Source organism: Mustela nigripes, chromosome 14 (genome assembly GCF_022355385.1).
Source record: "Mustela nigripes isolate SB6536 chromosome 14, MUSNIG.SB6536, whole genome shotgun sequence".
Classification (NCBI taxonomy): domain Eukaryota; kingdom Metazoa; phylum Chordata; class Mammalia; order Carnivora; family Mustelidae; genus Mustela; species Mustela nigripes.
Window position 1 is genome coordinate 101,216,120 of NC_081570.1, and position 26,811 is coordinate 101,242,930.

Here is a 26,811-nt window from a genome sequence, read left to right on the forward strand (position 1 = left end):
GGAAGGAAACCAACTAACCTGACAAGAACCCCGTGATACAGAGCTGGAACAGAAAGTGGAAAGAGAAAAGAATCCTACTTCAGAAAATCAATGAATTAGGTGGAAGCTTCTGACAAAAAAGAGGACAGAGGCAGAGAGAAGCAGTTTGGCTTGGAGGTTAAAAGAACAAATTTTGGAATTTGAGGATTGGAACCTGGCTTTGGCACTTAGAACTGCGTAAATGACTTTGGGCTTGTTATTTCACATCTCTTTGCTTAGTTTTCTTGTCTGTAAAATAGAGGTAAGAATAATACCCACTTTGTAAGGTTATTGTGAAGAATTTTTATCCTTATATTTACAATATTATACATGATTTAAAAAAAAATATTTTAGAGAGAGTGTGAGCAAGGGTGGGGCAGAGGGAGAGAATGTCAATCAGACTTCCCACTGAGCTTTGGGCTCAATCTGATAACCCTGAGATCATCACCCCAGTGGAAACAATAGAGGCCGGGGCTCAATGGATTGAGCCACCCAGGTGCCCCTCGATGCTTCTTTAAGTGTTTTGTATATGTTAACTCTTTTGATTAACTCAATTACTATTTGTAATTAAATGACTACGCTATGTTTACTCAGGTGTATACATTTAATTTATCAATATAGTAAATACTCTTTAAGGCTTGGCTGCTATAATCTTTTTATTAATGAGCCAAAGTTTGCTCATACAAGGTTACATACAAGGTTTATGAGCCTGAATGACAAGGGAGATTGTGTGTCTTAGAATAAGGAAAAGGTGAAGGGGTGAGGAAGCAAGGTAGGTTTGGTTTTACCCATGTTCAGTGTGATGCTGCAAGGTATTTGGATGGATATCTCATGAAAGTTTTTGGAATTCTATCACTTGTATTCACATACATGGACAGGACTGGAAATAGAGGTGTAGGTATCCCTATGCTTACGTATGCTTTGTGAAGTCTCCAAGGAAAATACTGTGGAAAGAACTGATAGATGGCCAAAGACTGCCAAGAGGAAGAACTACAGTTGAGGGGCTGGAGGAATAAGGAATTGGGGAAGAGTTGATCAAATGGCTTAGGCTAACAGCATTATCACCATGTTAATATTCTTACCTTAATTTTTATCTGGGTTTTGTTGGTTCATAGGTGAGGAAAAGTCAGTGGTTACTAAAAGAAAATAATAAAGAGAGTTGGCATTAAATATTTTTTGTTAAGGTAGGCTAAAACCAAGTGTAATCAGAAATGGACCCTGTCGAGTTAAACCACGTGTAAAAACCAACAACAAAAATCAGCTTCCCAAAAAAGGGTGTAACCGCTGTCTAGTATTGTTTGTTTGTTTGTTTGTTTAAGTTGCATGGGTGTTTGGGGTACTTTTCACTCTTCCATATCAAGACCAGACAGGCTTGACTTAGTATCTCTTTAATTTTTTGTCTCTTTTATCCATAAACAGTGTTTTCAGTGAATTTGATTTAGGGTGAGAACTAAGTAAGTAAGGCATCTTTCAAAAATTATATGCCAAGTTGCTGTATCTTTTTCTGTGCCAAGGGTAGGTAGCTGACCTGATTGGGAATCAGAGAAGGACCTACATGTACTAGAACAGTAGTTCAGGTGAGAAACCACACAACCACAGCATCACTTAGGAACTTCTTAGAAAAAAAAAAATCTTGGGACCCACCTCAGACCTACTGAATCAGAAGCACTAGGGAGGTTTGGTGGATGTGATTCCCAGCAGTCTGTTTTCATAAGCTCACAGGTGATTCGGATACATACTAGAGTTTGAGACTCACTGTGCTGGATGTGTGCCACGGGGTTAGGGATTTTATTTTATTCAACACTCTAGTGTCTAAAACAGCACTTTATCTAGGTAGTAGGATTACAGTAATTCATTGTAGACGTTTTCCAACTCAATCTTGTCAATCTCGGTGTAAAAACTTTGACGGTGGTTGAATGAACAGAAGTAAATTGTTTAGCTCCATTAAGGCCACGTGTTAGTTATTTGCGAGGTGGGCATAACAAGGTGACCAATTTGAAGCTAGAGGAATGAGGGTTTAAATGCTGAGTCAGCAGCAAATACAAAATGATGTCTAGGTATCTATGTCAGTGCTTTATTCAGAGTAAATAAAGGTTAAGAAGGCACAAGTTACATGCTTTAATCACATGATAAATGGTGGTGTTTGCCAGCCTAGCAAAACTGAGGTACCCAATGAACTGACTCTTATATGTGTGTGCACAGCTGTCTCGCTTGCGGTATCAGGCGTTATAACATGGGGCTCACGAAGCAGTACCTACGCTATGTTGCCAGTGCAGTCTTTGGCCTTATTGGCAGCCAAAAAGGTAATATTGTCTTTGTGACACTTCGTGGTGAAAAAGGACGCTATGTGGCAGTACCAGCCTGCGAACATGTTTTCATCTGGGACTTAAGGAAAGGAGAGAAGGTAAGCCAGAGATCAACTAGGTTGATAACTGATTTATAGGTATTTGAGGATGGAAAGGTCGAAGTGGGAGAGCTCTGATGTAACATGCACAGATTGATTGATTGATTGATTTTTTTAATGTATGTGCCTCTAAAAGAGAAATCTTTCTTCTTTGGGCTACTTCTAGGTAGCCAAGTATCAGGTTCTGTTGTTTTTTTTCTGCGCTAGATTCTGAAAAATTCTGAAATCTAAATTCTGAAAGCCATGACCAAATAGGAGCTTAAGTCTTAGGTATCCATTTGTAGTATCTACAGGTAATTTTTGTAATCACAATTCCAGACATGTTTGGTGTTCTCTACCAGTTCTTTATTTTTCAAGTTCTTTTACCTGCCCTCACTGCTAGTTATAAAATTTTCGTCATTTAAAAGGAATAATACTCAGCTGTGGTGAGTATAAAAAAAGGTGGAACCTTTTTTTAATGAACGGAGGAGGCCCAAGTTTGTTAAACTAGGCTTTGACACTTTGTGTTGCTAAGTTCCCTAAGCTTGCCATTTCCACCACACCAAATTATAGGCATTTTAGTCTTGCCCAGTCACTGTGTGACTCCCAAGAGATTAATACTTTGATACTTGTTGCCAGCCAGTTTCTTGGGGTAAACCATGTAGCACCCTAGTGCCATACAGGTTGGTTTCTTTCAAGATGGGGCTCAGCTAAAGCATAGATGTGCTTATAACCCTTGATGGAATATCATTTGGTATTAACTTAGGATAAGGACTTAGTAATTTATCACTTGGGAAATTTTTGTACATACCACACTGATGTAGATAGAGCTTTGGAGAAAATTTTACCCTTTCTTGAATGTTGCATTGCCCTGTACAAATAGTTCCTACATGAAAGAACTTGAGATGAATTGCAGAATTTCATTATTATTTAAAGAATGATTTGGAATTATTAATGCTCTTATTTTTACTGTCCCTGATTATTCCCACATTTTTCCTTTAATCATGCCCTTAACTCCACCTGTGCGTTGTTTATGATTCTTGTGATTTCAGATCCTTATCCTTCAGGGACTTAAACAAGAAGTCACTTGCTTGTGTCCCTCCCCAGATGGGCTGCACTTAGCTGTTGGTTATGAGGATGGGTCTATCCGAATCTTCAGTCTCCTGAGTGGGGAAGGAAATGTGACCTTCAATGGACACAAAGCAGCCATCACTTCCTTGAAGTACGATCAGCTAGGGGGCAGGCTGGCTTCTGGGTCCAAGGTGAGACCTTGAATCAGGTGCCCAGATTTTAATCTAGTGGAGGAGTATAAGACTTATGCTGAAGCAGGTTGTTCACAAAAACTGTTGGGTGAATCAGTGGGTCTTTGGTGTACAAAACCATATAGATGGTGGAAGTGAAGGGAGGAGAGGGAGTATGAATTAGGAGGTTCATTTTCTTGCTTGCCTATTAAGCCTGTTAAGTATAGGAACAAGATGAGGATGCCTCTGATAAGTATTATGTAACATCATTGTAGAAGTGCTACTCAAAACGGGAAAAAAACAGATGGGACGAGGAGGACAAAACAGTCGTTCTTTGCCATAAAAATTGGTAGCTTTCCTATGTCTCAGAGTCATCAGTTAGAAAATACAATGTAAAAGATCACATTTACAATAGTATCTTAAGTGACAGAAAAATACTGTGAAACTATACTGAAGAATGTAGCAGAAGACCTGAATAGAGATACAAATCAGGTACTTGAATGGGAAGACAACGATTGTAGTTTTCTAGTTAATTTATAGAATTACAGCAACATAAGTAAGCATCCCAAAAAGGTTCTGTTGTTGCTTTAAGAACATGACCAAATTATTTATAAGGGTATATGGAAAACAAGTAAATCAAAAACACCAGAAATTTGAGAAAGAGCAATAATAAAAGAGGGCTGCAGATTTTTTTTTGCCCCCCAGAAGCAGATTTTTTTTAGGAGGTCTCAGGTGTTAAAATGCATTATGAAGTCATTTAAAATGTATTAAGCTAATCTGCTTTCAAAATAGGTCTTTATATCAAAAGGACTTGAAACCTATCAGCAAAGAAAGAAATTATAAAGGAAAAGGGTGATTTGAATATTTAGATTTAAAACATTTGTACATTTAAAAGAAATAGGAAAGTTGTTAAGAATAAGTCCTAAGAGTTCTCACAAGGAGGAATTTTATTTTTCCTTTTATCTTCTTTTCTTTTTATTCTATTTATATGAAAAGATGGATTTTAGCTAAACCTGTTGTGGTCATCATGCTATATATACTCCTTAGACTTAACATGGCGATATATGTCTGTTATTTCTGGGAAAAAAAGTGAAAGGACATTGAAAAAAGAAGTATTTAATATTTTCAATATAAAAAGGATTAATATCCTTTATCTCTTAATAGCTTACAGTCAAACAAAAAGTAAGGCCCAAAGGAAGAAGAAAGACAGGACTCAGCAGTTCAAGAGAGGTATAAGTGGCCAGTAATCCCCACAGAGCATGGACACAGTTTCTCGTTGGTATTCAGAAATGTAAATTCAATAACTACTGAGACAGCATTTGTAACTTCTGACATCGGCAGTGGTTTTTGAGAAACTAGTAATATCCAGAGCTGAGGAGAGGGCAAGACTGGCCTTGTCATTCATATCCCTAGTGGACCTGTAGACCTGTAGATTGATGCAATTTAAAGAGATCACCTTGTCGTGATGAATTGCAAACTTTAAAAATAGAAATACCTTTTAACCCAAGAATTTTCTTCTTTAGTATTTATTCTGACCCAAGGTATATACAAAGATTTATGTATAAGAATGTTCACTTCCACATATTTATAATGGAAAATTGAGAACTACTTAAATGGCTAAAGTAGAAAGATGTTTAAATGGATTATGGTATAGCCTTAGGATTATTTTGTGATCATTGAAAATGAGAACAGTCTGGAAGGACATGGAAAAATTGAAATGCTTTAAAATGGATAAAAAAGGGTTATAAAATGATATCAATAGCATGATCCCAGTTTTCTGAAAATACCTCAGTATTGGATTGGAGCAGTATAGATGGTGGAATTAAAGGCTGTTTATTCCCTCTAAACTTTTCTGTGTGTTTTCCAAATTTTCTACAAGGATCATCTCTGTAATAACAATGTTACATCGTATTATTTGTCGAAGCCTGATGAGGTAAAGAAAATTCTGCTCTATTTCCTGATCCCTTTAGGACACAGATGCTATTGTGTGGGATGTGATCAATGAAAGCGGCCTCTACCGTCTTAAGGGGCACAAGGACGCCATCACACAAGCACTGTTTCTACGAGAAAAGAATCTGCTGGTTACTAGGTAAATAACAGTTTTATTTCTAGTTCTTTTCTATGGAAATGCATCAGCAAAGGTTTCAAAGACAGAATTTGGGTCATTCCTTCCTCATTTTTCCGCATTACCCTCAGGCTCATGTGTTAGCCTCTGCCCTCTGCTTTCCTCTCTCCTTCCCTCTTCTCCCCAGTAGTATCAAAGAAGATATCCATAGAGTTACGTCTGGCATTTTTAATTCCCTTTTCTGATTTGTCATTTTTATCCTCTGGTATTAGCTTTTTTATGTTCCTTAAACTTTGACATGCCTTTTATAGAATGAGCTATCCCATTTTCTGAATCCTTAGAAAGTCAGGAAAACAGAATGTGGAGCAGTGAGCAGAGGTGAATAACAAGTGTTCAATTTGCCTACCTTTTGAGAATAGACATACTCTGTATGTAGGCCTTCTGAACATCTATTAGGTTGAACCTTTTGGAATTTCCATTTGTGTAGGTCAAACATAATAGGTCCAGTACCAGCAGTTTCATAGGGTTCAAACTAATTATCTGTCCTAAGGAATAGCCACCCAGGAAAGTTTGGGATCCTAAGGTTTGCCAGCAGTAACTAGAACCCTAGTAATGACTCCGAAGCAGTTGTGAAGGAGCACTGAATGCCATATGATTGGTTTGTTAGTTCTTATGGGATGGAAGGCACATTGGTGTGTTGTCAGATAACACAGATTCTGTGAAAGAATGACTAAGGTTCTAAAAGAACATACACGTTTAGCTTAGGGCACAGTTGATCCTTGAACAACAAGGTTGAATCAGTCAGGTCCGCTTGTATGCATTTATTTTTTTCAATAAATCCAGGACAGAACTGTAAATGTGTTTTCTATTATGATTTTCTTTTCTTTACTTTGTTGTGAGAATATTACATACAAAATATGTGTTAATGAACTGTTCATGTTACTGGTAAGGCTTCTGATTAATAGTAGGCTGTGAGTAGTTAAGTTTTGGGGGAATCAGAGGTATTTGGAGATTTTTTACTATACTGGGGGTGAGGGAGTTGGTGCCCCTGGCCCCCTCGTCGTGCAGGGGTCAGCTGTGTCAAAGAAAGGAAATGACACAATGAGATGGGATTGTATAGGAAAGACTTTATAAATCATGTTTTTGGGGTTTTGTTTTGTTTTGTTTTCCAGTTTGGTCATGAAGGAGGATTATGTTAGATTTATATTAATGGGGAAGCAGGGGAGAGGCATTTGAGGCCAGAGTAGAGCTCACTGGCAGGGAGACTCAGAGCCAATGAATGAGAAGTTTTTAAAATGGTGCTAAAGGGCCTGATTTTGTTTCTGTAGAGAACCTTGAGCTAGTGGAAGTTTAAAAAACTTAGATTATCTGATAGTTTATTAGATGTAATGAAGACACAGGGAATGGACAAAGAGACTGGAAAAGAAGCTATGAAAATAGTTCAGGCAGTAGAACTTAAATTCAGGTTCATGGACAGAAGTGAATTGGAAAGAGTCAAGACCTCACAGAGGAGGCATTTTCAGGATGTGGGGACCAGCTGGACATGGGAGATTGGAGCAGAAGAGAGGTGAGAGATTTGTGTCAGTCAGTGGGGGAATGTGGGTGCTCTGACAGTAGGCCACAGGTCAGTGTCTGTGTTCCTTGACATTCTGAATTCAAAGTTATTTCTGTACTTACGGGTGAAATATTGTATTTCCTACCTAATAATGGAAAATTAGGATTCTTTATTAAAAAAAAAAATACATATTTTCCTGAAGACACCACATGAGTCCTTGACCTCCCATTTACTGATTTTTCCTAATAAGACTTTTCCTGTTTCTTTTTTCCAGTGGAAAAGATACCATGGTGAAATGGTGGGACCTTGATACCCAGCACTGCTTTAAAACAATGGTTGGCCATCGAACTGAGGTACATGTAAGGTCACGGGCCCAGGGAAAGAATGGCAAGGCAAAAAGATGGTTTTTTTCCCTGGGCCTTTCATGGCCCTTTGTTTTTACTGCTCATAGTAATCATCATGTGTTGTCTTGAGAGATGGAGAGGTGTGGAGCAGATAATGCTACTCTGGTGTTTAGTAGAAATCGGCCTTGGCTAAGTTTCTAATCCGTGAATATGAGTTTCATTGATTTTAAGTAATGTATCCACCTTTTTGATGATAGGTTTAATGCCAGTGTATATACAGTGCATGGCCCCATGATGTGTAAACCGCAAATCTTAGTCATTATAATAGTTGCCCGAACATAGACATTTTCAGTAGAGATCAGGGAATATTTTATGTCTTTGCATCCTCTTCCATGCTTTGCTCATAGAAGGCTTTCAAAACCATACCTGGAATTAACTGATGACCAAAGCAAATTAGATTCTTGGACTGTTGATTCGCAACAATACTTTTCATTGTTCTTAAATATTTGAGGCTTAAAAATTATCCCATAGACATCAATGGGGTGCCTTCTATTTGCAAGGTATAGCTGAAGCAAAGAAGTACCGGACTTCAAATCCTCATTTGAGTGGATTCTAGTTAGGAATTGTGCTGAACAGCTACTATCTAAATTTAAGGGTAGGAAATTACAGAGAAACTAATAGTTCACTTCATAATCAACAGTTCTACCACAGGTCATGTTTTCTTTCCAAAAGTGAGATCTCTCTCTCTTTTTAAAGATTTTATTTATTTTTTTGATAGAGTGCACAAGTAGAGTGGCAGACAGAAGCGGGGAGCCCAGCATGGAGCTCGATCCCAGGACCCCAGGATCATAATCTGAGCTGAAGGCAGACAGTTAATAGACTGAGCCACCCAGGCGCTCCAAGGTTTCTCTTAGTGTATTTTGAAAGGGTTACCTTAATATTAGGCTTTGCAAATGTCAGATTTTACTACAGATAGTATACTTAGATTTTTGGATGTCACATCATATATCCTAGAGTCTCCTAAAAATAGTATTATTTGAATCTTTTTATACTCTGTAGGTGTGGGGGTTGGTGCTGGTATCAGAAGACAAGCGACTCATTACTGGGACTTCCGACAGTGAGCTGAGGGCTTGGGACATAGCCTATCTTCAGGAGGTAATTGGTTTTTTTGTTTGTTTGGGGTTTTTTTTTTTTTTTTTTTTTTATCATAGGCAATGCCGTGTTTTAGCAGTGTTACAGGCTCATTGAATTTTGAATCAGTTGTAACTACGGAGTACTTCCCAAAGCACTAGAAAGCATTTTAAAACTTCTAATCAGAACTTTTTCTTCATTATTAGTTTAGTTACCCTCCTTTATTTGAGCTCTAAGAAGGCTACTTTTAGGCTTACACCTTCTGGTGATGCTAATGTTAATTTGTGGGGTTCTTAGCCCAGAGTTCTTGGACCTTTGGGTGTCCATGGATGGACTTCAGGATATCTGGGACTTCCCCTCAGACAAAAAAATCTGTGTAACATTTGTGTCTGTGTATAAACATATGTTCTGAGAAGATGTGTAACTTTCTCAGATCCTCAAAGATTTTGTGTGGAAAAGTTTATGGACTGCAGGTTTAGCTGGAGTTAGGTGTGTAATGATGTGTTCCGTAGCTATTCTGGCGGGTTCTTTTGTAGTAGGCTAGGCTTTATCTTTTGTTTATGTCTGGATTGCCTTTGTAGTTCTCTGTGCCAGACTGGCAGCTTTCTTTCAGAATATGGCAGTTCTTTCACAAAAGAAAGTTTTAAAGTTGATGAAGAATCAGTCATCATTTTTTCACCTCAGTTTAAATTACTAAACCATAGTCTAGGTTTACTAAACCTTAGTCTGTGTATTTCGGAAAGTTACTGGAGATAGCATAGTGAATACTGTTTTGTTTGCATTCTCGTAGTCAGCTTTTAACATACTCTGGTTAAGTGTCCTACAGCTGAAGAGGTTGGGTCAAAGAGAGCACTTATTTGTGGCCATAAGAATGGATTTCTAAGTCATTAGGGTTAAGAGACATCTCCTGGAACACATTGTTTCAGCTTCTATTTTCCCATTTTTATAAAACAGGTGGCAGACTTAGAAGAACCAGAGCCCAAGAAAAGCAAAGGGACTTCCCCTGAAATACAGGACACACAGCCTGAGGATGGCGCCCTGGAGACAGACGAAACTCCTGAGGATGTAATTCTTTGTTTTACCCTCATTTGTGTTGAGTCAATGGGAAAAGCGAGAATTGGAGATTTTTTATTTAAAAACTCACAATTATTGTCATTATAGGGAATATCTTTGTCACCTGCATCTCTTTAGAATCATACTTTTTCATAGGTTTGACAACTTGCATTTTACTTTGGTCTTCTCCCTTGCTTTTTCCATAGCGCATCCTCACATGCAGAAAAGCTGGTTCCATCATGCGGGAGGGAAGGGACAGAGTTGTGAACCTTGCAGTCGACAGGACAGGCAGGATTCTAGCTTGCCATGTGAGTACCAATTGTCAGAGAAAACAGAGATGAGGCTATTCCTTTCAGTGACTTGTGCTTGTTTTATATTCCATGTAGGTAGAGATTAATTTTCCCCCAGTTGTCTTAACAATTCATTATGTGCTGCTGGGTAGATTTATAATCCCTAGCTTCTATTAGCATAATACAGTAATAGTTAATATTATTGTTTTTATTGTTAGCAAGCATTACATGCATGCTTTTCTGAGCAATTTAAAAGGATTAGCTAGCTTCTTATTTGGTCTTCAGAGCAAAGCTGTGAGTAGGAAGTGGTATTGCCACTTTATACATGAGATGGCCATCCCAGAGGGAGGCAGCTGTCCAAGGTAATACAACCCATAAGGGAAGAAAAAGGAACATTGTTTTGGTCTTTCTAAGAAAAAGCTACATTACAAATTGCCTTTCCTGGACTCACATCAACTTTTCCCTTTCTAGGGAACTGATTCTGTGCTAGAAGTGTTCTGCATCCTTTCCAAAGCAGAAGTTCAAAAGAAAATGGATAAGAAGATGAAGAAAGCTAGAAAGAAAGCAAAGTGTGTTTTTTTGTTTGTTTTTTTAATATTTACTATTAATAAAGTATCTTGAATGGGCCACTTGGTACTGATAGAAAAACTATGGCTTCTTTAAAGAAGTAATTACTCTGTTAGCTGTTACTTTTAAAAGCTAGAGAAGATGTTTGCAGTGCTGTTTACATTTCCACAGCTTCATAATTAGCATGTTGCTGAGTCATGAGCTCAGAACCACATAGAAAGGCTATACAGATTTTTTAAAAATAGCATCTGAGTGATTTCTAGTTCTCAAGCCAGCAGATGTCTTCAGTGCCAGCAGCCCAGACAGAAGGAAGTTGGGTTCCATAATGCTAACCTTGGGGGCTATGAAGAGAAGGACTATAGAATAGACATTTGGGACAACATCAGCTTGGAACAGGTTACTATGGTAACCAAAGAAATCACTTCCTCGGTGGTTAAAATTTATCAGGGCTCAAGAAAAAGTCACCTTGGCAAACCTTGTATTACCTTTGGTTTATTTGACATAGTTGGACTCATAAGTGCAGGTTAATTATCTTCTAAAAAGTCCTGAAGTTAGAAAAGTTCACCAGGTACATTTCGTTGGAATAGTTTGAATTACAAAACTTATTTGCCCCAGGAAATTTTATGGGCTGTTCCCTTCAAAATCCACTTATCGAGAATACCAATTAAATGGAATAACATTTTATGTCACTGTAGTTCACAAACTACGTACACTTCATTATCTAATTCTCATGGTAGTCCTGTGTGGTTAGGGGGCTCTCCCAGGATCACACAGGTTATTGGTCGCAGAGCCACAGTTTGGCTCACGTAATAACAAAGCATCTTCTAGAAAAGTCATCATCTTTTTTTTTATCCCCCTATAGATTAAATTCTTCCAAAGGGGAAGAGGAAGACATTGAAGTCAGTGTTGAAATGACTTTGCAAGATGAAATCCAACGGGTGACTAATATCAAAACTTCTGCCAAAATCAAGTGAGTAGAAGTATAATATCTGAAGTGCCTGAGCAATATTGTAGAAATAGTAAGCTGCAAAGTTGTATTGGCTTTTTCATACTAATTTTGGGCAGTCTGGAGAAATTACGTATTTGGAGACAGTGATCGTGGCATGCCTGGATCTTATGCATCATCTCGTTGGTTTTATTATAATAACGGTTTCTATTTGTTTAGTTTTCTTTCGTGCTGCCGATTAAAAAGAAAAATGTATATGCCATGCTCTAAAACATTTAAGGCACTTAGAAAAATTACATACATAAAAGCAAGGTACCCATCAGATCCAGTACCTGAGCCCAGGTGTTTTTGGCCTACTGTCCAACATGCAGAGCACTTTTTGTGAAACCTTTATACTTGCTCAAACATCACATAGGTTGAGGACACTGTGAAGCTTTATTGGAAGCAGTTAACCTTGTGAGTGAAGATGGCGAGAACATTTATGAATTACTTTCATAAATGAATTACTTTCTCATGCAGATCCTTTGACTTCATTCATTCACCTCAAGGAGAGTTGAAGGCAGTCTTCCTGCTGCAGAACAACTTGGTGGAGTCGTATTCGCTGCAGCCATCTGCGCCTGCTCCTCAGCCCGTCAGGACAAGCAGAATCACCATCGGGGGTCACCGCAGCGACGTGCGGACCCTTTCGTTCAGCTCTGACAACATTGCTGTCCTTTCAGCTGCTGCAGAGTCCGTGAAGATATGGAACAGGTTTGTGAAATGGTGCTCTCCCCGGCTTTATCCAGTCCTGTTGGCTCCCGTGTGAGTGAGGTTCCAGTACTCTTGAGGGTGTCTCTTGATTGTGGGCCTGTGGAGTGTAATTGCTTTTTTAAATTTGGTGCAAAAAAACTTTGTCACTGTAGTTGGCTAGAGGAAAACACACAAATAAGCCGCCTACTATTTAAATTCTAGTAGGCTCTTAGTGCTGTCCAGTATTTTTACTGTAATTTTTCATTCCTTTCCTAGGTGACTGTTGTACACCTCTTCTCTCCTCAAGCCACAAACCCCTCTAGCACCTTTAAGCTGGTGACCTTCCTTCCTAATTCACTGAAAAAAGGAATCGTCTAGAAAATATTCATGTGCTCCCAGCATATCTGGCAGTTCACCTGCATCTATACCCATGCAGTCCATCTTCCCTCCTGTTCCTATGTTGGTGCTCCTAACCAACGCTAGCCACAGCTCGCACCTGTGGTCCTGTCTCTGCTCGCCTGCTGGCTGTTGTCCTCCTGCATCTTGACATTCCTGCTCTCTGGGATCATTTCCAGCAGCATACAAGTATGCTCTAATTCGTCCCATCTGAAAAGAAGTTAATAGCCCTGTCTCCTCCTCCGTCTCTCCAGTCACAACCCGTCCTCTAATTTCTGTTCTCTGTTCTGTCTTCATCTGTCTCCCATCAGGCCTTTCCCCACCTTTTCACCACAGCAGCTCTGGTCACCTCATCAGTGATCTTCATATTTCTGAATCCGGTGACCCGTAAGCTTCATGTGGCACTCTTCTCCTTGAATTGATAACTTTCTCCTCTTTGAAGCACTTGGACTCTCATTACTTCCTCTTCCTCTGCTGGTCATTCCCTCTCTCTGTGCTGGGTCCTGCTAACCTTTCTGACCTCTGAGTGTTGGAATACTTCAGGGCAGAGTCCTCGGACCACTTCTCTGTCTACTTACTTTATGAGCTTTCTCTGAGCTGACGACGCATGAATTTCTTCCTCTAGCCTTAAGCCTCTCCCTGAACACCAGACCCTTACATCCAAGTCTTCCATTTGCGTCACCATCTGGCTGTCTGATTGGGTAGTTCCTTTTTTTTTGTGGCCCAAACCATGCTTGTGATCTTATCTCTACCATGGTCTCCCCACCTGTTGCTCCTACAGACTTTCCCCATCTTCGAAAGTAATTACTTCCTTCCAGTTGTTCTCCCCCAGATGCTGTGGCCATTCTCTCCTCTCCTAGGTCCAGGTCACCAGCAGATCCTGCAGCTCCAGCTTTAAGAACTGAGTGTCCAAGCATGTGTCGTCCCCTCTGCCACCCCCAGTCGTCCGCCATTGCCTCTCCCCAGAGTGGTGTTGATAGCTTCCTGGCGGGTCTCCCTCCTGCATGCCCCACTGGAGTCTCTTGTCCACACAGCCACCGGTGTGATCGTCATAATGGAAGTGGCACCACTCCTAGTAGCCCCACCTCATTCTGCCTAGAAGCAAAAGTGCTCACAGACCTCACCTTTTGCCCACTGGGCTTTTCTCTGCCCTTAAAACACAGCAAGAACATGCCCCTGTTGTAGGAATTGAACTCCCGTTCTTGGTGCCTGGAATGGTCGCCCACCCTCACCCTCCTCTCTTGCCCCCAGTGTTGTTTCTCCACAGCTCCTGCTGTCACCTGGTAGACCGGTGTGGTGCCTGCTTGTCTCATTGCTAAAGAATGTGAGGGCTTACAAGCTTCAGGGCTGTTTAACTGTTTAACTCACTGTTAAACCTTCAGCGCCTAGATTAACATCTGGCATTCAGCAAGTGATGAATGAAGTGGGCATTTGATGTACATCTGTTGAAGGGATGAATGTTTATCGTCCAATAAAATGAACTTGTAGAGTTATTTCATAATAGGCTAATTTGATTTGTAATCCTGTGGACTCATTTACTTCTTTGTGGTGGCACATTGGCCCGCAGATGCTTTTTTTTGGGCGGGGGGGGAGAGTCCCGATTTTATATAATCTCTATTCCTTAGGATTAGGAGCCCTCCCTGCCCCCCCAAAAAGATGCCACTTAAATTTTTCTCTCTTGACTCTAACTGGGTATGAGCCGAGCTCTGTGTGGCTAGGTGTGTATTGAATGAGTGCGCTGACCTCTAGGATGGGGAAGCAGGTTTTCCTAACATGCGGTTCTTTATTACTTGGTCTTCACAGGGCCACACTACAGTGTATCCGCACAATGACCTGTGAATACGCGCTGTGCTCGTTCTTCGTGCCTGGTGATAGGCAGGTGGTCATAGGAACAAAGGTAAACTCAGACTTTTTGGATTTTGGAGACTTTTCTACTCCATATTCTTAAAGTCGTTTGAAAATTCTGGTTCCTGTTTTTGCATATTGGAAATGAATGGGAGCTGGATAATAAGAAGTTGGTAGTTCATTGCCATTTTTTGAGGGGTTTTCTTTTTAGTTTTGTTTTCTTTGTGTTTTTTAAAAAATCAAACCTTATATCAGACTGTGAGGAAGGAAACGACGATCATGACCTTGAGAGAACTGTCATTCATGTTTTGCTGGCCTTTGCGGCATCTCTTCACAAGCACATGTGTAATTGCGATTTGAGAAGACTAATAAAATATACAGAGTACCTAGTGTCCAGCTTGGTAGGTAGAAGCATTCAGTAAAGACACACTGACTAGTCCTCATTGCCACTTGCCAGTAAGATCAGGGGATAAACGTGCAGGCATAAGCAGACTTGGATTTGGATTCAGATTCTCCCCCTTTTAGAATGGGTAAATTGCTGCAAGTCCCAGAACTTGTTTTAGTGTGTTTCTTCATCTCTATAACAGGATGACAACACGTGCTTTTTGACAGTGGCTTTTGCACTAGGTGGGCCTAGGTTTTGAATTCTAGATTTCCCACTCACTGGGTGTGAGAACTTTGGGCAAGGTACTTGCCCCCGTAGGCCTTGGTTTTCTCCTGTAAAATGGGTTAAACAACCCACCTCACCCTACAGAAAGCACTTACCACAGAAACTAGCTCACAGTGAATGATGAGTAAATAAGAGCTGGGAGCATGAAGGACTGATAATAGGAATAGCAGTGAGAATAAATGAAATAAGGTCTTCGGGATGCTTTGAAAAGTGCTTTGCAAAGATTTGTCATTATATACAATTGTTTTATGAGAAAACCTGTGTGTCACAATGGGTATTTTTTGCCCAGCTAAAAGGTTAAAATAAACCAGAGAGATTTTAGAGTCACTATCAGGGAATGAACATTAAATTCCAATTACAAGTTTCTCTCGTTTGTCTTTCATTCTTTTGGCGAATGGCTCCTCTGTTGTTTTTGTTAGAACATTTCGTGAATATCTTCGAAGTCTACCCATATGACTAAAGTGCAGTATGCAGATCCCTGCCCAGTCTCTATGCAAGGCAGTCAATGTACATGATATCATTTAATGCCCACAAACATGTTGAGAAGCTGGTGCTGTAAACCCCATTTTATAGATGAGAAAACAGGCTGTTGAAGGTGAATTCATCAACAGAGCCAGAAGAAGGCAGCCCTGGGAATCAGGTCTTCCTTACACTCTTGCCACCCCACGTGCAGAATACCATCATAGAGGAGGCTTTGCCATCGTGTATGCCTTGCTGGCACTATGATCACATTATTTAGTTAAAGTTTTTTGTTTTTTTGTTTTTTGTTCTTGATTAGCCAAGTTCTAAGCAGGAAATGTGGCTCATTGTTTTCTAAGCTTTTGCATTTTTGTGTTTTTTGTTTTGTTTTTTGCTCTCCCTAGCATCATAGGTAGTTACTTATTTCTCATTGTCAGCATATTCTAGAGAAGGAAACTAAAACTAGATGGTTGGTTAAGCCAGTTACAGTTAAAGTTTATTAAACTTGAAAGGTTTTTAGGTGTATCTGCTGTTGTGTGTCTCCTGATTTGCCTCTGGCCATGCTATTTCCCTTGTGAAGTTTGAGAACCAGCAAATGTGACAAGAGGCCAGGACTGCCAGGTTGCACGTTTCTGTCATCCTGCTGCCGAGTAGCCCTGCCAGAATTAACCCAGCACATCCACGGCATCTGTTCGGACAGGAGGCACAGAGAGGGGCATGCGGGATCCATTTGCTAAGCCGTCAGCCACATGGTCACTGGTCAGCTCTGAAATCTTTTGTAAGCTGTGTAGGCAGGACTCTTGGAGGTTGTGGGTGTGCTCTTGGAGCTGTGTTCATTTTGTGTCTTCCTCAGACAGGAAAGCTGCAGCTTTATGACTTGGCCTCAGGAAATCTGCTGGAGACAGTAGACGCACATGATGGAGCTTTATGGTCCTTGTCTCTCTCTCCAGATCAGGTAACGAAACCAGATGTTAGGATCTGGACTGGAGTACTTTCCCGTTTCTTAAATCAGATTTTACTGCTGCCTAACAAATATTTCTTTGGGGTTTCTTAAAGAAGAAGGCCTGCTTCTTATCTGATCTTTAAATTTCCTATATTGATGGCATATCACATGCCTGATAATACGAATAGCTGTCATTATCAAATGCATTCTCGTTCAGCTGCTCTTGACCGCCAGCTGCATGGCATCCAATTGCTTACCCTCGAGAGTTTTCACCAATGGTTTGTGGTACTTCCTAAGAGGAAATAGTTCCTTGGGCAGCATAGTGTGGAGGATGGAGTAGACTTTCCTATTCCCCTTTTAGTCTATATGTCTATGATCATATAAGTCTAGTATTGATAGCAAATACACCAGACCTTTCAAGTCTTCCTTTGGAGGAGTCACCTTAGAGAACTGTATACTTACTCAAGTCATGGTGCTGTTCCTCAAAACATTTGGAGGTATTTTTTGGACCATAATAAGAGATTGTGGCCTGTTCATTTGTATCTTCTCAATAGTGTTGAACCTTTGTCCATTGAATGTAGATCCCATTTTTGGAAAAAATGGGATCTGGAATTTTAGAGTGGTTATGCCATTTGGCGTCAGAACGAAACAGCATTTAAAATTTAAATAATAGGGTGCGTGGGTGGCTCAGTGGGTTAAGCCTCTGTCTCTGGCTCAGGTCATGATCTCAGGGTCCTGGGATGGAGCCCCACATCGGGTTCTCAGCAGGGAGCCTTCTTCCCCTTCTCTCTCTGCCTCCCTCTCTGCCTACTTGTGCTCTCTCTCTGTCAAATAAATAAAGTCTTAAAAAACAATTTTTAAATAGTAGTAACATACATTTATAGGGAATTCTCTTCCTGAAAAGTATTTTTATGTTCATCATGTCATTGTTATTTGTATAATGGTTTTGTAAACTAGATAGTTTTTGTCATCACAGTGACACTAAGGATCATTGGAAGGTTGTTTCCTATGTTACTAATCTCAAATGGCAGAATAAACACCTGAGATCTAGTTTTCAGACCCTAGTTCTCTATGCTTTAATACTATGTTGTATTGTATTGACTAATTTTCTTAATGTTGGAAACAGTTTCAAACATATTTTAAGCATGGACATTGCAGGATAAATTTATACTTTTCTGAGGTAAATACTTGAATAAACCTATTTTGATATTCCAGTCTGTGTATATTTGCCAAACCATTTTATTAATTAATCTATTTATATATTTTTATATAAATATATATTTATATAAATAGGCATATTTATATAAATATATATGTAATTTATATAATTTATTAATTAATAGCAAATCCTTTTGAGTGGTGCTTTCTTGGGTGGAGCAAGAAACCCTACAATGTTCAGAGTCTTTCTGATGCTGAACAAAAGTATAACTAGAACTTTATACTAGTTACCATCTGTCTACATTAGCCCCTGCTAGGAATTTTCAAATAAGGTCTGTGGCAGCAGCCCCAAAAAAGCAATGAAAGGGGTTAGGAAGGAACCACATTTTTCTAAATTATTCTTCCATGCTATTAAATAAAAGTGGCCTTTTGAAAACAATTTTGATATATAACTTCTTACCCAAGTTTCTGTAATAAAATATTTTTTAATTGCAATGTCATTGGCTTTTCAGCGTGGCTTTGTGACAGGTGGTGCAGATAAATCTGTCAAGTTCTGGGATTTTGAGTTGGTAAAAGATGAAAATAGTACCCAGAAGAGGTGAGTAGACATTTTTAAATTTCTGTCCTTTTTTTGGAATGAGAATGGGGAACCACTGAAGGGGCTTTCGACATATGTATTTCTCTTACGCTCCAGGGAGTTTTTGGAATTTCTGTCAGCCTTTGTAGAGCACTCATTTATTTCTTTTTTTCTTCATGCTTTCCATCGTGCTAGACTTTCTGTGAAGCAAACCCGAACCTTGCAACTAGATGAAGACGTTCTGTGTGTCCGTTACTCTCCCAACCAAAAGCTGTTGGCTGTGTCTTTGCTGGACTGTACTGTAAAAATTTTCTACATTGACACTTTAAAGGTACAGTGATTATGCCTGGAAATAGTTTCTGTCTTTCTCACTGATCATGGGTTGAGATTGGAAAGTGGCCTTGACTGTGCCTAGCTGTGCTATGTTTCTAAAGATGTATGTGTGAATCAAAACATTGTAGGTGTACTAGGAAAGCAAGACTTTTTAAAGAACCCTTTGGCTCATAAATTTTGCTTAAAGCAAGTTGTATTTCATAAGCTCAGAAAATCTGTAGACAGAACATCCTGTGGCAGCCAGGAGTGGAAGAACATTACTGCGTCTCCTGAACAGTGATTCCACACTTGGCTGGACACCAGAATCATTTGGGTTGCTTTTAAAAATTGTAGATTACTGGGCCCTAGGCCCAGAGTCCAGAGGACTGCAGTAGGCCTGGGAACATTGTTGGGAAGCAAGTGCCTGAAGTCTTCGCTGTTGCAAAGTGTCACGGCTATGAGCTGCCTTTGGTGGCTTGTCTTCTTTGAAAATATAAATAGAAAGCAATCCATGGCAGTGTTTAGGATTGTATCTTAAAAGTTCTATTTTAGATCCACATATAACAAACAATGCCTGTATCTTATACACAAACATGAATTGTTTACATTCTTTTTTTTTTTTTTTAATAGTTCTTTCTTTCACTGTATGGACACAAACTGCCTGTTATATGCATGGACATTTCTTATGTAAGTAAAATTTAAAGTGTCTTAGTAACAAGCTGTCTTTTCCAAAGCACCTTCTTCGTTCTTGGCTAGCTATCTTCATTTTAGAGTATTTTTTCATCCTGTTGTATATCTTTCTCCCAAAAATCCATTAAATAATGTATATTGTAAATGTATCTTATGTGCTGTGTGTGTGTGTGTGTATTACTTTAGTGCTACCAGGATATGTTCACAAATATCTGAGTTAATCCTTACAACTAACTTGCTGTTGTGGATTCCCCAGATGGTATTTTGTTGTCTAAAACACCATAATTGGTAGAGCACCCTAAAATACAAAAGACTTTAAAAAAGGCATCCCTCTTTCTTCTGAAAGATAATTTCAGTGAAGAAGATGGAACTTGGCTTGGCTTTGTATTTGGACATTTACAGTATTTTGCACTACATCTGTACTGTTAATCTCTTGACCAAAATCATATTTTTTGCAGTGTTGAGTTCCGGGTAAGAGTGGGAATAATGTATTTTTTTTTTTTTTTTTTTTAAGATTTTGTTTATTTGACAGAGACATAGCGAGAGAGGGAACACAAGCCAGGGGAGTGGGAGAGGGAGAAGCAAGCTTCCTGCGGAGCAGAGAGCCCTATGCGGGGCTCGATCCCACAACCCTGGGATCATGACCTGAGCCAAAGGCAGACGCTTAATGACTGAGCCACCCAGGCACCCCTGGGTGGGAGTAATGTATTTAGAGACGGGGTCTGGCCTGTGTGAAAGGACTGCCATCTTTGACCAGTACGTTAATAGTAAGTAGGCAGCGTGAGATAGTTCCAGTGGTCTTGTTAGGCTGACAACTATTTGAATGAGGCATTGACATAAGAAAGATAATAGAAAATAGAACATGGGATAAAAGGCTGGGTAGCAAATATTCTAGTAGATTCTTTCCCAGACTCTCCTTTTCTCCCCTTTACCTTTTCCCCCAAATCCTGTGACAGAGATGAGTTGTTCTTCTCCCTACTTAAGGAAGTAAATAGGTAACAGACACCAAGGCACAGTACTGCCCTATAGCAATACGAAAAATTGGGAGCCACAAGAGTTCTTGCTTTTGCTCAACAAACTTTTTTTAAGGAAATCTTAGATAAAAGCAAAGAAATAGGTGCTCTTCATAAAGATGAAATTTATATTGATTTTAATGTTTCTGAAAGAAAAGGGTTAGTCTTCTTTAATCTAACTGTAGAGTTTCTGATAATCAGGTCAGGTAATGGTTCCCTTTTCTTCCTTGTAGGATGGAGCACTAATAGCAACGGGCTCTGCTGACAGGAATGTGAAAATCTGGGGTTTGGATTTTGGGGACTGCCACAAGTCTCTCTTTGCACATGATGATAGGTAGGGGCAGTCTTTTCCAAGACATCCTTTTGAGTCCTGTATGTATCATTTCCCCTGAGCATCTGTGTCTATTCAGTCAGAAATTTAAAATTCTAAAATACAAATAACCAGGCATGCTAGAACTACCTTTTTAAAACTGTGTGCGAGGCTCTTCACTAACATGGAATTTGATGGCATTTGATCACTTTTCTCACCTTTCAGTGTGATGTACCTACAGTTTGTGCCCAAGTCCCACCTCTTCTTCACCGCTGGAAAGGACCATAAGATTAAGCAGTGGGATGCGGACAAATTTGAACACATACAGACTCTGGAGGTAACCTCTGGCCTTCTTTGCTTGCTCAGTACTTCAGAACTTTTAAGATCGAGTGATGTTCTGCCATTCAGGTAGAGTAGATTTCGGTCAAGGAATAAAGTGTTCCCTCTCAGGGTTTCTGTTTTTGTGTCTTCTCTCTCCAGGGGCACCACCAGGAAATTTGGTGCTTGGCCGTAAGCCCCAGTGGAGACTATGTTGTGTCATCATCACATGACAAATCTCTGAGACTTTGGGAAAGAACCAGGGAGCCTCTTATTCTTGAAGAGGAAAGGGAAATGGTAAGGACTCCGGCTTGGTTACAGAATGTGCTGGTGATTGGATGTCTAGTTCTGTTTAGTGTGGCCACCCCTCAGCCAGTGCACATCCAGGCATCCCCAGAAGAGGTTTCCAACACCACCGTCAGCCATCTCAGCAGGCACACAGACACAGAAGAGCCTCTAGGAGATTGTGTTTTGAAAGAAGCAACTTTTCACTGTCTCCTTTCACTTCGTGTGGAGACCATGGTTGTTGTTCTAGATTAATTTATATATGTCTTTTGCAGCAAAGGGAAGCAGAATATGAGGAGAGTGTGGCCAAAGAAGACCAACCAGTAGTAAGTAAATTTTGGGGGACCCTGAGATTGTAATTATCTTGTTAGAATTTACTTTAATTTCAAGAATTTCTGATAGAATTAGGATTGGAACCAGATGCCCAAGTCATCACCAGCTGGTGTGGAAAGCAGTCTGTGTAGTCGTGTTTGATTCAGCTGTTTATCCTGATTTTGTGGGACAAATGACTGATCAGATTTGGTATTGGGTGTTTGTCATTTTGGCTTTTTTTTGTTATTAAGGAGGCTTCAGAGAATCATAGAACAAAAATAAAAATCAAAAATTTTAGAAATTGGACATTTTCTTTATACTTTTAGAGAGGTAGGATATAGTTCATATTATCTGGTTAATAGTATCTGGCACTTACTAAGTACTCCATTAATGGAGTAAATACTCCATTATCATAACACAGTGATGCCTGTTCTTTTCTGGATATAGGATTCATTTACTAGTTCTTTAGTGCCTGTCAATATTTTTCAAGGATCTCTTTGTTTCTGGCAGGTTCCAGGAGAGACTCAAGGTGACAATTACTTTACTGGAAAGAAAACTATTGAAACTGTCAAAGCAGTAAGTTGATATACATTCTATCTCTATATCTATGGATATATGCATTTTTAAGGAGGATCCCAACTTTTGAGTGAAAGTTTTTAACAACCAGGTAGCCCTTTTGAGGCAAAAGGTTGATGAAATTCATAGATGGAGCTCAGAACATCGTTGTCCTCCCTTTTAACAAGGGCAGGAGTCATGCTGAATCAGCACATGGTTTCTGGAAAGTAAAGCTCAATCTCCTGGAAGCAGCACCTCTCAGGGGTTCTGGGGGCTGCCGTACTCCACATGTGCATATCCGTACGGCTTTACCTGAACCCAAAATGCCTCATCTTCTCTCTGTAAATTAAACAGAAGAAACACCAGAGATGTTGTCACATGTTGTTCTGCACTCTTAGCACTAATTTATTAAACCGATTCAAGCTAGTTGGTACTTTTCTAGTCAGGCCTTTCAGTTGCAGTGTTCCAGGATGCTGGCAGGGTGGAGGGGCATGGTGATAACTTCTCTCCTTTGTCGCCATCTCTGTAGGCTGAGAGGATCATGGAGGCTATCGAGCTATACCGAGAGGAGACTGCAAAAAGGAAGGAACACAAAGCCATTTGTAAAGCTGCAGGGAAAGAGGTGAGATAGTCTATGAGTTACACCCTGAGAAACATGTCTGTGGAATTCCTGAGATGAACACCATCACTGTGGGAGTTACTGACTCAGATCAGGAAATGACGTAAATGTAATAGTCTTCTCTAATTCAAATAGTAGAAAGGAGTTGAGGTACTGGGAGGAGAGGAGCTGGGTCTTAATAAAAAGCGAGGGGGCAGAAATCACAGACTGAGGTGCTCAACTCGTGGAGCAGAAACTGCTCCTGCCGTGGTTTCGGACACACCACAACCGTCACAGATTTCCAAATGAATTCTATTTCCTAAACTCATTAGCACTCTGGAAACTGAAAGGCCTGATCTTGTATATTCTTTAAAAACTGTACTGTTATCACCCTGCCTGTGACAAGCACTATCAAATTCTTGTTTTTATAATGACTTGATCTAATCATTTCTTCACAGGTTCCTCTTCCCATTAACCCCATCCTGATGGCTTATGGCAATATCTCTGTGAGTAAAGTGTCTACCAGTTTCCCCTTGGTTACTCAGAGGTTACTTTCAGGGACAAAGGAGGGACAGTAGGAAGTACAGAGGCATGATTTGAGGATGGATGTATTGGGAAATACTTCACCATTAACATTCTCTCCTTGGTATTGAGTGTTTTAAAAGGAGTATTCTACTGTAACTTCTAAGTCACCCATTTTGGTTGCATTGGACTGGCATTCTCCTATTTTCTTTCTTTCTTTTTTTTTTTTTTTTTAAAGATTTATATTTATTTGTCAGGAGAGCATGAGAGCACAAACAGGGGGAACAGCAGATAGAGGGAGAAGCAGGCTCCCTGTTGAGCAGGGAGCCTGACGTGGGACTCAGTCCCAGGACCCTGGGATCATGACCTGAGTAAAAGGCAGGCACTTAACTGACTGAGCCACTCAGGCATCCCGCATTCTCATATTTTCTAGTGCTTAGTTACGTTCAGTATCCAGAGCCATCTGAAGATTCTCTTCATCTAAATGAACTTTGAAATTGAGATTTTTGGAGGAAAAGTTGACATAAATCAGATAAAGGAGGAGAGAGAGAAATGTATGCTTACATAGCAGTCTCCAGTTACTTAGTACTTAACTTGCACGTCTCATTCATCATGGTCATCATGTGAGTCAGTGTGGCCTCATTTTACAAATGGGCAAATGGATTTATGCATAGAAGGGAACAGAGTTGGGAAATGGCAGAGCTGGATGGTGAACCCACATGGGACAAACTCTAAGCCCGGGCATGTATTGCCATCTTAGTGCATTGTTTCTCCTTTGAGTGGGATCCATGGTTTTTTAGAGGGGAATTAGGGATCTTCAGTAGAAACCAACCTAGAGTATTGCTAAGGCTGTTGTGCTTCCTTCATAGCCTTCAGCTTATGTGTTGGAGATCTTTAAAGGAATCAAGTCGAGGTGAGTTCCAATGTACAATGACTATAATTATAACAACTAACAGCATTTATTGAATGCCTGTCTGGCCATGAAATAAATTATAATTCATGGTTATTTTCTTCTAGGTTTAATTATGTCCACATTTTGGTGGAAAATAGTATATTATACTGTCCTTTCTGAAGCAGAACTAGGAGGCTCCTCCTAAAGTATGAAAGGAGATACTTTTAGAGACAAATGAAAGGAAGTCCTATTTTATATTGTAGGTAATGAAATCATCTATTATCAGTCACAAGTACCACCTGGTAACCTTTTTTGGTTGTGTATTTGCTTTGGCTTATTTCTTGTGTATAAACACAGTTGGAATCCTATGTATTTAATTTTATGTCCTTTTCTTTTTCATGAAATACTTCCTGAGCATTTGCTGAAGTTACTAATATTCTTCAAAAATATTAGTTGAATTATCTCAAACATTCCATCGTATGGATAATTATTATTGGATTTGCTTTAATTTTTTTGCTTTTGATCAGTATTGCTTCAGTGAACACCATAGGAATCTTTGTTGTAGCCTAACAATAACTGATCAGTCAGCATGAGCTTTTGAAAGGTCTGTGTTGCTGAATTACTTTCCAGAAAGCTTATAGTGATTTTGACCAGGCTTTCAAAAATTCTTTGCCAGTTTTGGAGGCAAAAGGTGGTATTGTATTATTTTAATTTCTTTCGATTATTAACAGATTTTTTATTTGTTGGCCATTTGTGGTTTTTTCTGTGAATTTTTAGTTATTTGCCCTTTCTTACACTCTTCAGTAGTTTCTTAGTGGATTTTAAGAATTCTTTGTGTCTTTTGTCATATATTTTTAAGATAAAGTTTCTTATTTGTGATTTACCTTTGGATTTTATTTATGAGTTTGATCTTCTGAAAGTTATTTTCATCAAAACAATTAATATCTAAATCTGTCCCTTACAACAAGAAATAAACAGACCTGTCTGAGAATCTGAAACTTCCCTGGAGAAATGTAAAACAAAATTTAAATTAATGGAAGTGTTGTGCATTCGTAGAAGGGAAGATTCTGTGTTCTAAAGATTTAGAAGGTTTTTTTGTTTTGTTTTGTTTTGTTTTTTTAAACTAGTTATAGGTTTGTGAGTACAGTTGAAATCCCCTTGAGATTTGGAATTGGAGTTGATGAAATGATCCTAGAACTAGTTCAAGAAAAGTAAAACAAAACAAGCCAGAAGATTAAAAAGCTGTGAAATTAGCAAAACTAAAAGATTATAGGGTTATTGTCAGACTCAATCATTAAACAGACTTAAAAGCCCTCAAACAGAATCTCGTATGTCTCAATGTATGGCAGAAAGAAGTATCATATAAAGGTGGAATATTCAACAAATTAGTTATTTCTCAAAAAAAAAAAAAAGTGTCCTAGCATTCCATGGACCAGAATGCATCAAATAGATTAAAATATTAAATATAAAAATAGAATATTAAAAAGAGGGAACCATCCAGAATATAGATGAATAGTTGTTTCAACCCTAAATGGGTGAGGTCTGTTCAAATATAAAAGTGGGAGGGAAAAATAATAAAAGATTTAAACACTGAATGTGTTAAGTAATGTGGCATTTTTAATGTTTATTCTCTTCTTCAGTGAGCTGGAAGAGTCTCTGCTTGTGCTACCTTTTTCTTACGTCCCAGACATCCTTAAGCTCTTCAATGAATTCATTCAGCTGGGCTCTGATATTGAACTCCTGTGTAGGTGCCTCTTCTTTCTGCTCAGGTAACAGCCTTTCCTAAGAATACTGTGTGTGCTCGGCCTAACTCCTCTAGTGCTACTTGAACTGATGGTGTCAACACTCTGGGATTCAGAAGTCTGATGTTTCAGACTGAGAGACGGTTATAGGACTTCATTGTTATATGACAAAATTGTTATCCCGTGGAATCAGTCATGTCCTTAAACAAGGAGAGCGATGGCCCACCTCTTTAAGTCACAAGATGGAACATGGCTCAGGGATGCTTGCGTAAGCATGGGTCTCCAGGTTGCAGTAGCTCTTGTCCTTATCTGTTTGCTGAGAACCTATTACTGAATGACCAGTTTGTCTCATATGTGTTTTTTTTTATTTGCTTGTCTGTTTGTTTGTTTTTTACTCTAAGCAAAACAATTGAGTTTTGTCCTCATAACAGCATTGTAAGGAACAGTGACTTTATGTTTCAGGTCTGTGTAGAAACAAATGGAAAAGTAAGGGCATACAGGGAGAGAAGGAAGAAACAAAATATGTTTTTTCGATTATTCTTAAATATGAACAGTTCCTCTTAGTGTGTAATTGAGAAGAATGATTTTTTTTAATTTTATTCATTTATTTGACAGACAGATCACAGGTAGGCAGAGAGGCAGGCAGAGAGAGAAAGGGAGGAAGCAGGCTCCATGCTGAGCAGAGAACCCAATGTGGGGCTCAATCCCAGGACTCTGGGATCATGACCTGAGCCGAAGGCAGAGGCTTTATCCCACTGAGCCACCCAGATACCCCAGAATGTATTTTATAGGAGTTTAAAATATACCCTTCTTGTATCCTTCTCTCTGCACCCCAGACTCCAACTGTTAGAGCAGAGAACAGAAACAGAGAGAACACTCTTTAAAACGCTCT

The 26,811-nt window shown here is 39.4% G+C and overlaps 1 protein-coding gene across 2 annotated transcripts in view; it reads left to right on the forward strand.

The window, feature by feature from the left end:
* WDR3 (WD repeat domain 3) overlaps positions 1 to 26,811 on the forward strand; it is a 29,601-nt gene that overhangs the window by 709 nt on the left and 2,081 nt on the right. For both annotated transcript variants that reach the window (XM_059375873.1, XM_059375872.1), the window contains exons 2-25: positions 2,221 to 2,422; positions 3,454 to 3,663; positions 5,613 to 5,731; positions 7,537 to 7,615; positions 8,666 to 8,761; positions 9,692 to 9,802; positions 9,997 to 10,098; positions 10,552 to 10,649; positions 11,510 to 11,617; positions 12,113 to 12,343; positions 14,522 to 14,615; positions 16,546 to 16,647; positions 18,306 to 18,391; positions 18,566 to 18,701; positions 19,313 to 19,369; positions 20,619 to 20,719; positions 20,921 to 21,032; positions 21,176 to 21,310; positions 21,574 to 21,624; positions 22,121 to 22,186; positions 22,695 to 22,787; positions 23,222 to 23,269; positions 24,155 to 24,198; positions 25,818 to 25,946. In XM_059375873.1, coding sequence (XP_059231856.1) covers positions 2,252 to 2,422; positions 3,454 to 3,663; positions 5,613 to 5,731; positions 7,537 to 7,615; positions 8,666 to 8,761; positions 9,692 to 9,802; positions 9,997 to 10,098; positions 10,552 to 10,649; positions 11,510 to 11,617; positions 12,113 to 12,343; positions 14,522 to 14,615; positions 16,546 to 16,647; positions 18,306 to 18,391; positions 18,566 to 18,701; positions 19,313 to 19,369; positions 20,619 to 20,719; positions 20,921 to 21,032; positions 21,176 to 21,310; positions 21,574 to 21,624; positions 22,121 to 22,186; positions 22,695 to 22,787; positions 23,222 to 23,269; positions 24,155 to 24,198; positions 25,818 to 25,946 — 2,579 coding nt within the window. In that variant the 5' untranslated portion in view covers positions 2,221 to 2,251. The remainder of the gene's footprint in view (positions 1 to 2,220; positions 2,423 to 3,453; positions 3,664 to 5,612; positions 5,732 to 7,536; positions 7,616 to 8,665; positions 8,762 to 9,691; positions 9,803 to 9,996; positions 10,099 to 10,551; positions 10,650 to 11,509; positions 11,618 to 12,112; positions 12,344 to 14,521; positions 14,616 to 16,545; positions 16,648 to 18,305; positions 18,392 to 18,565; positions 18,702 to 19,312; positions 19,370 to 20,618; positions 20,720 to 20,920; positions 21,033 to 21,175; positions 21,311 to 21,573; positions 21,625 to 22,120; positions 22,187 to 22,694; positions 22,788 to 23,221; positions 23,270 to 24,154; positions 24,199 to 25,817; positions 25,947 to 26,811) is intronic.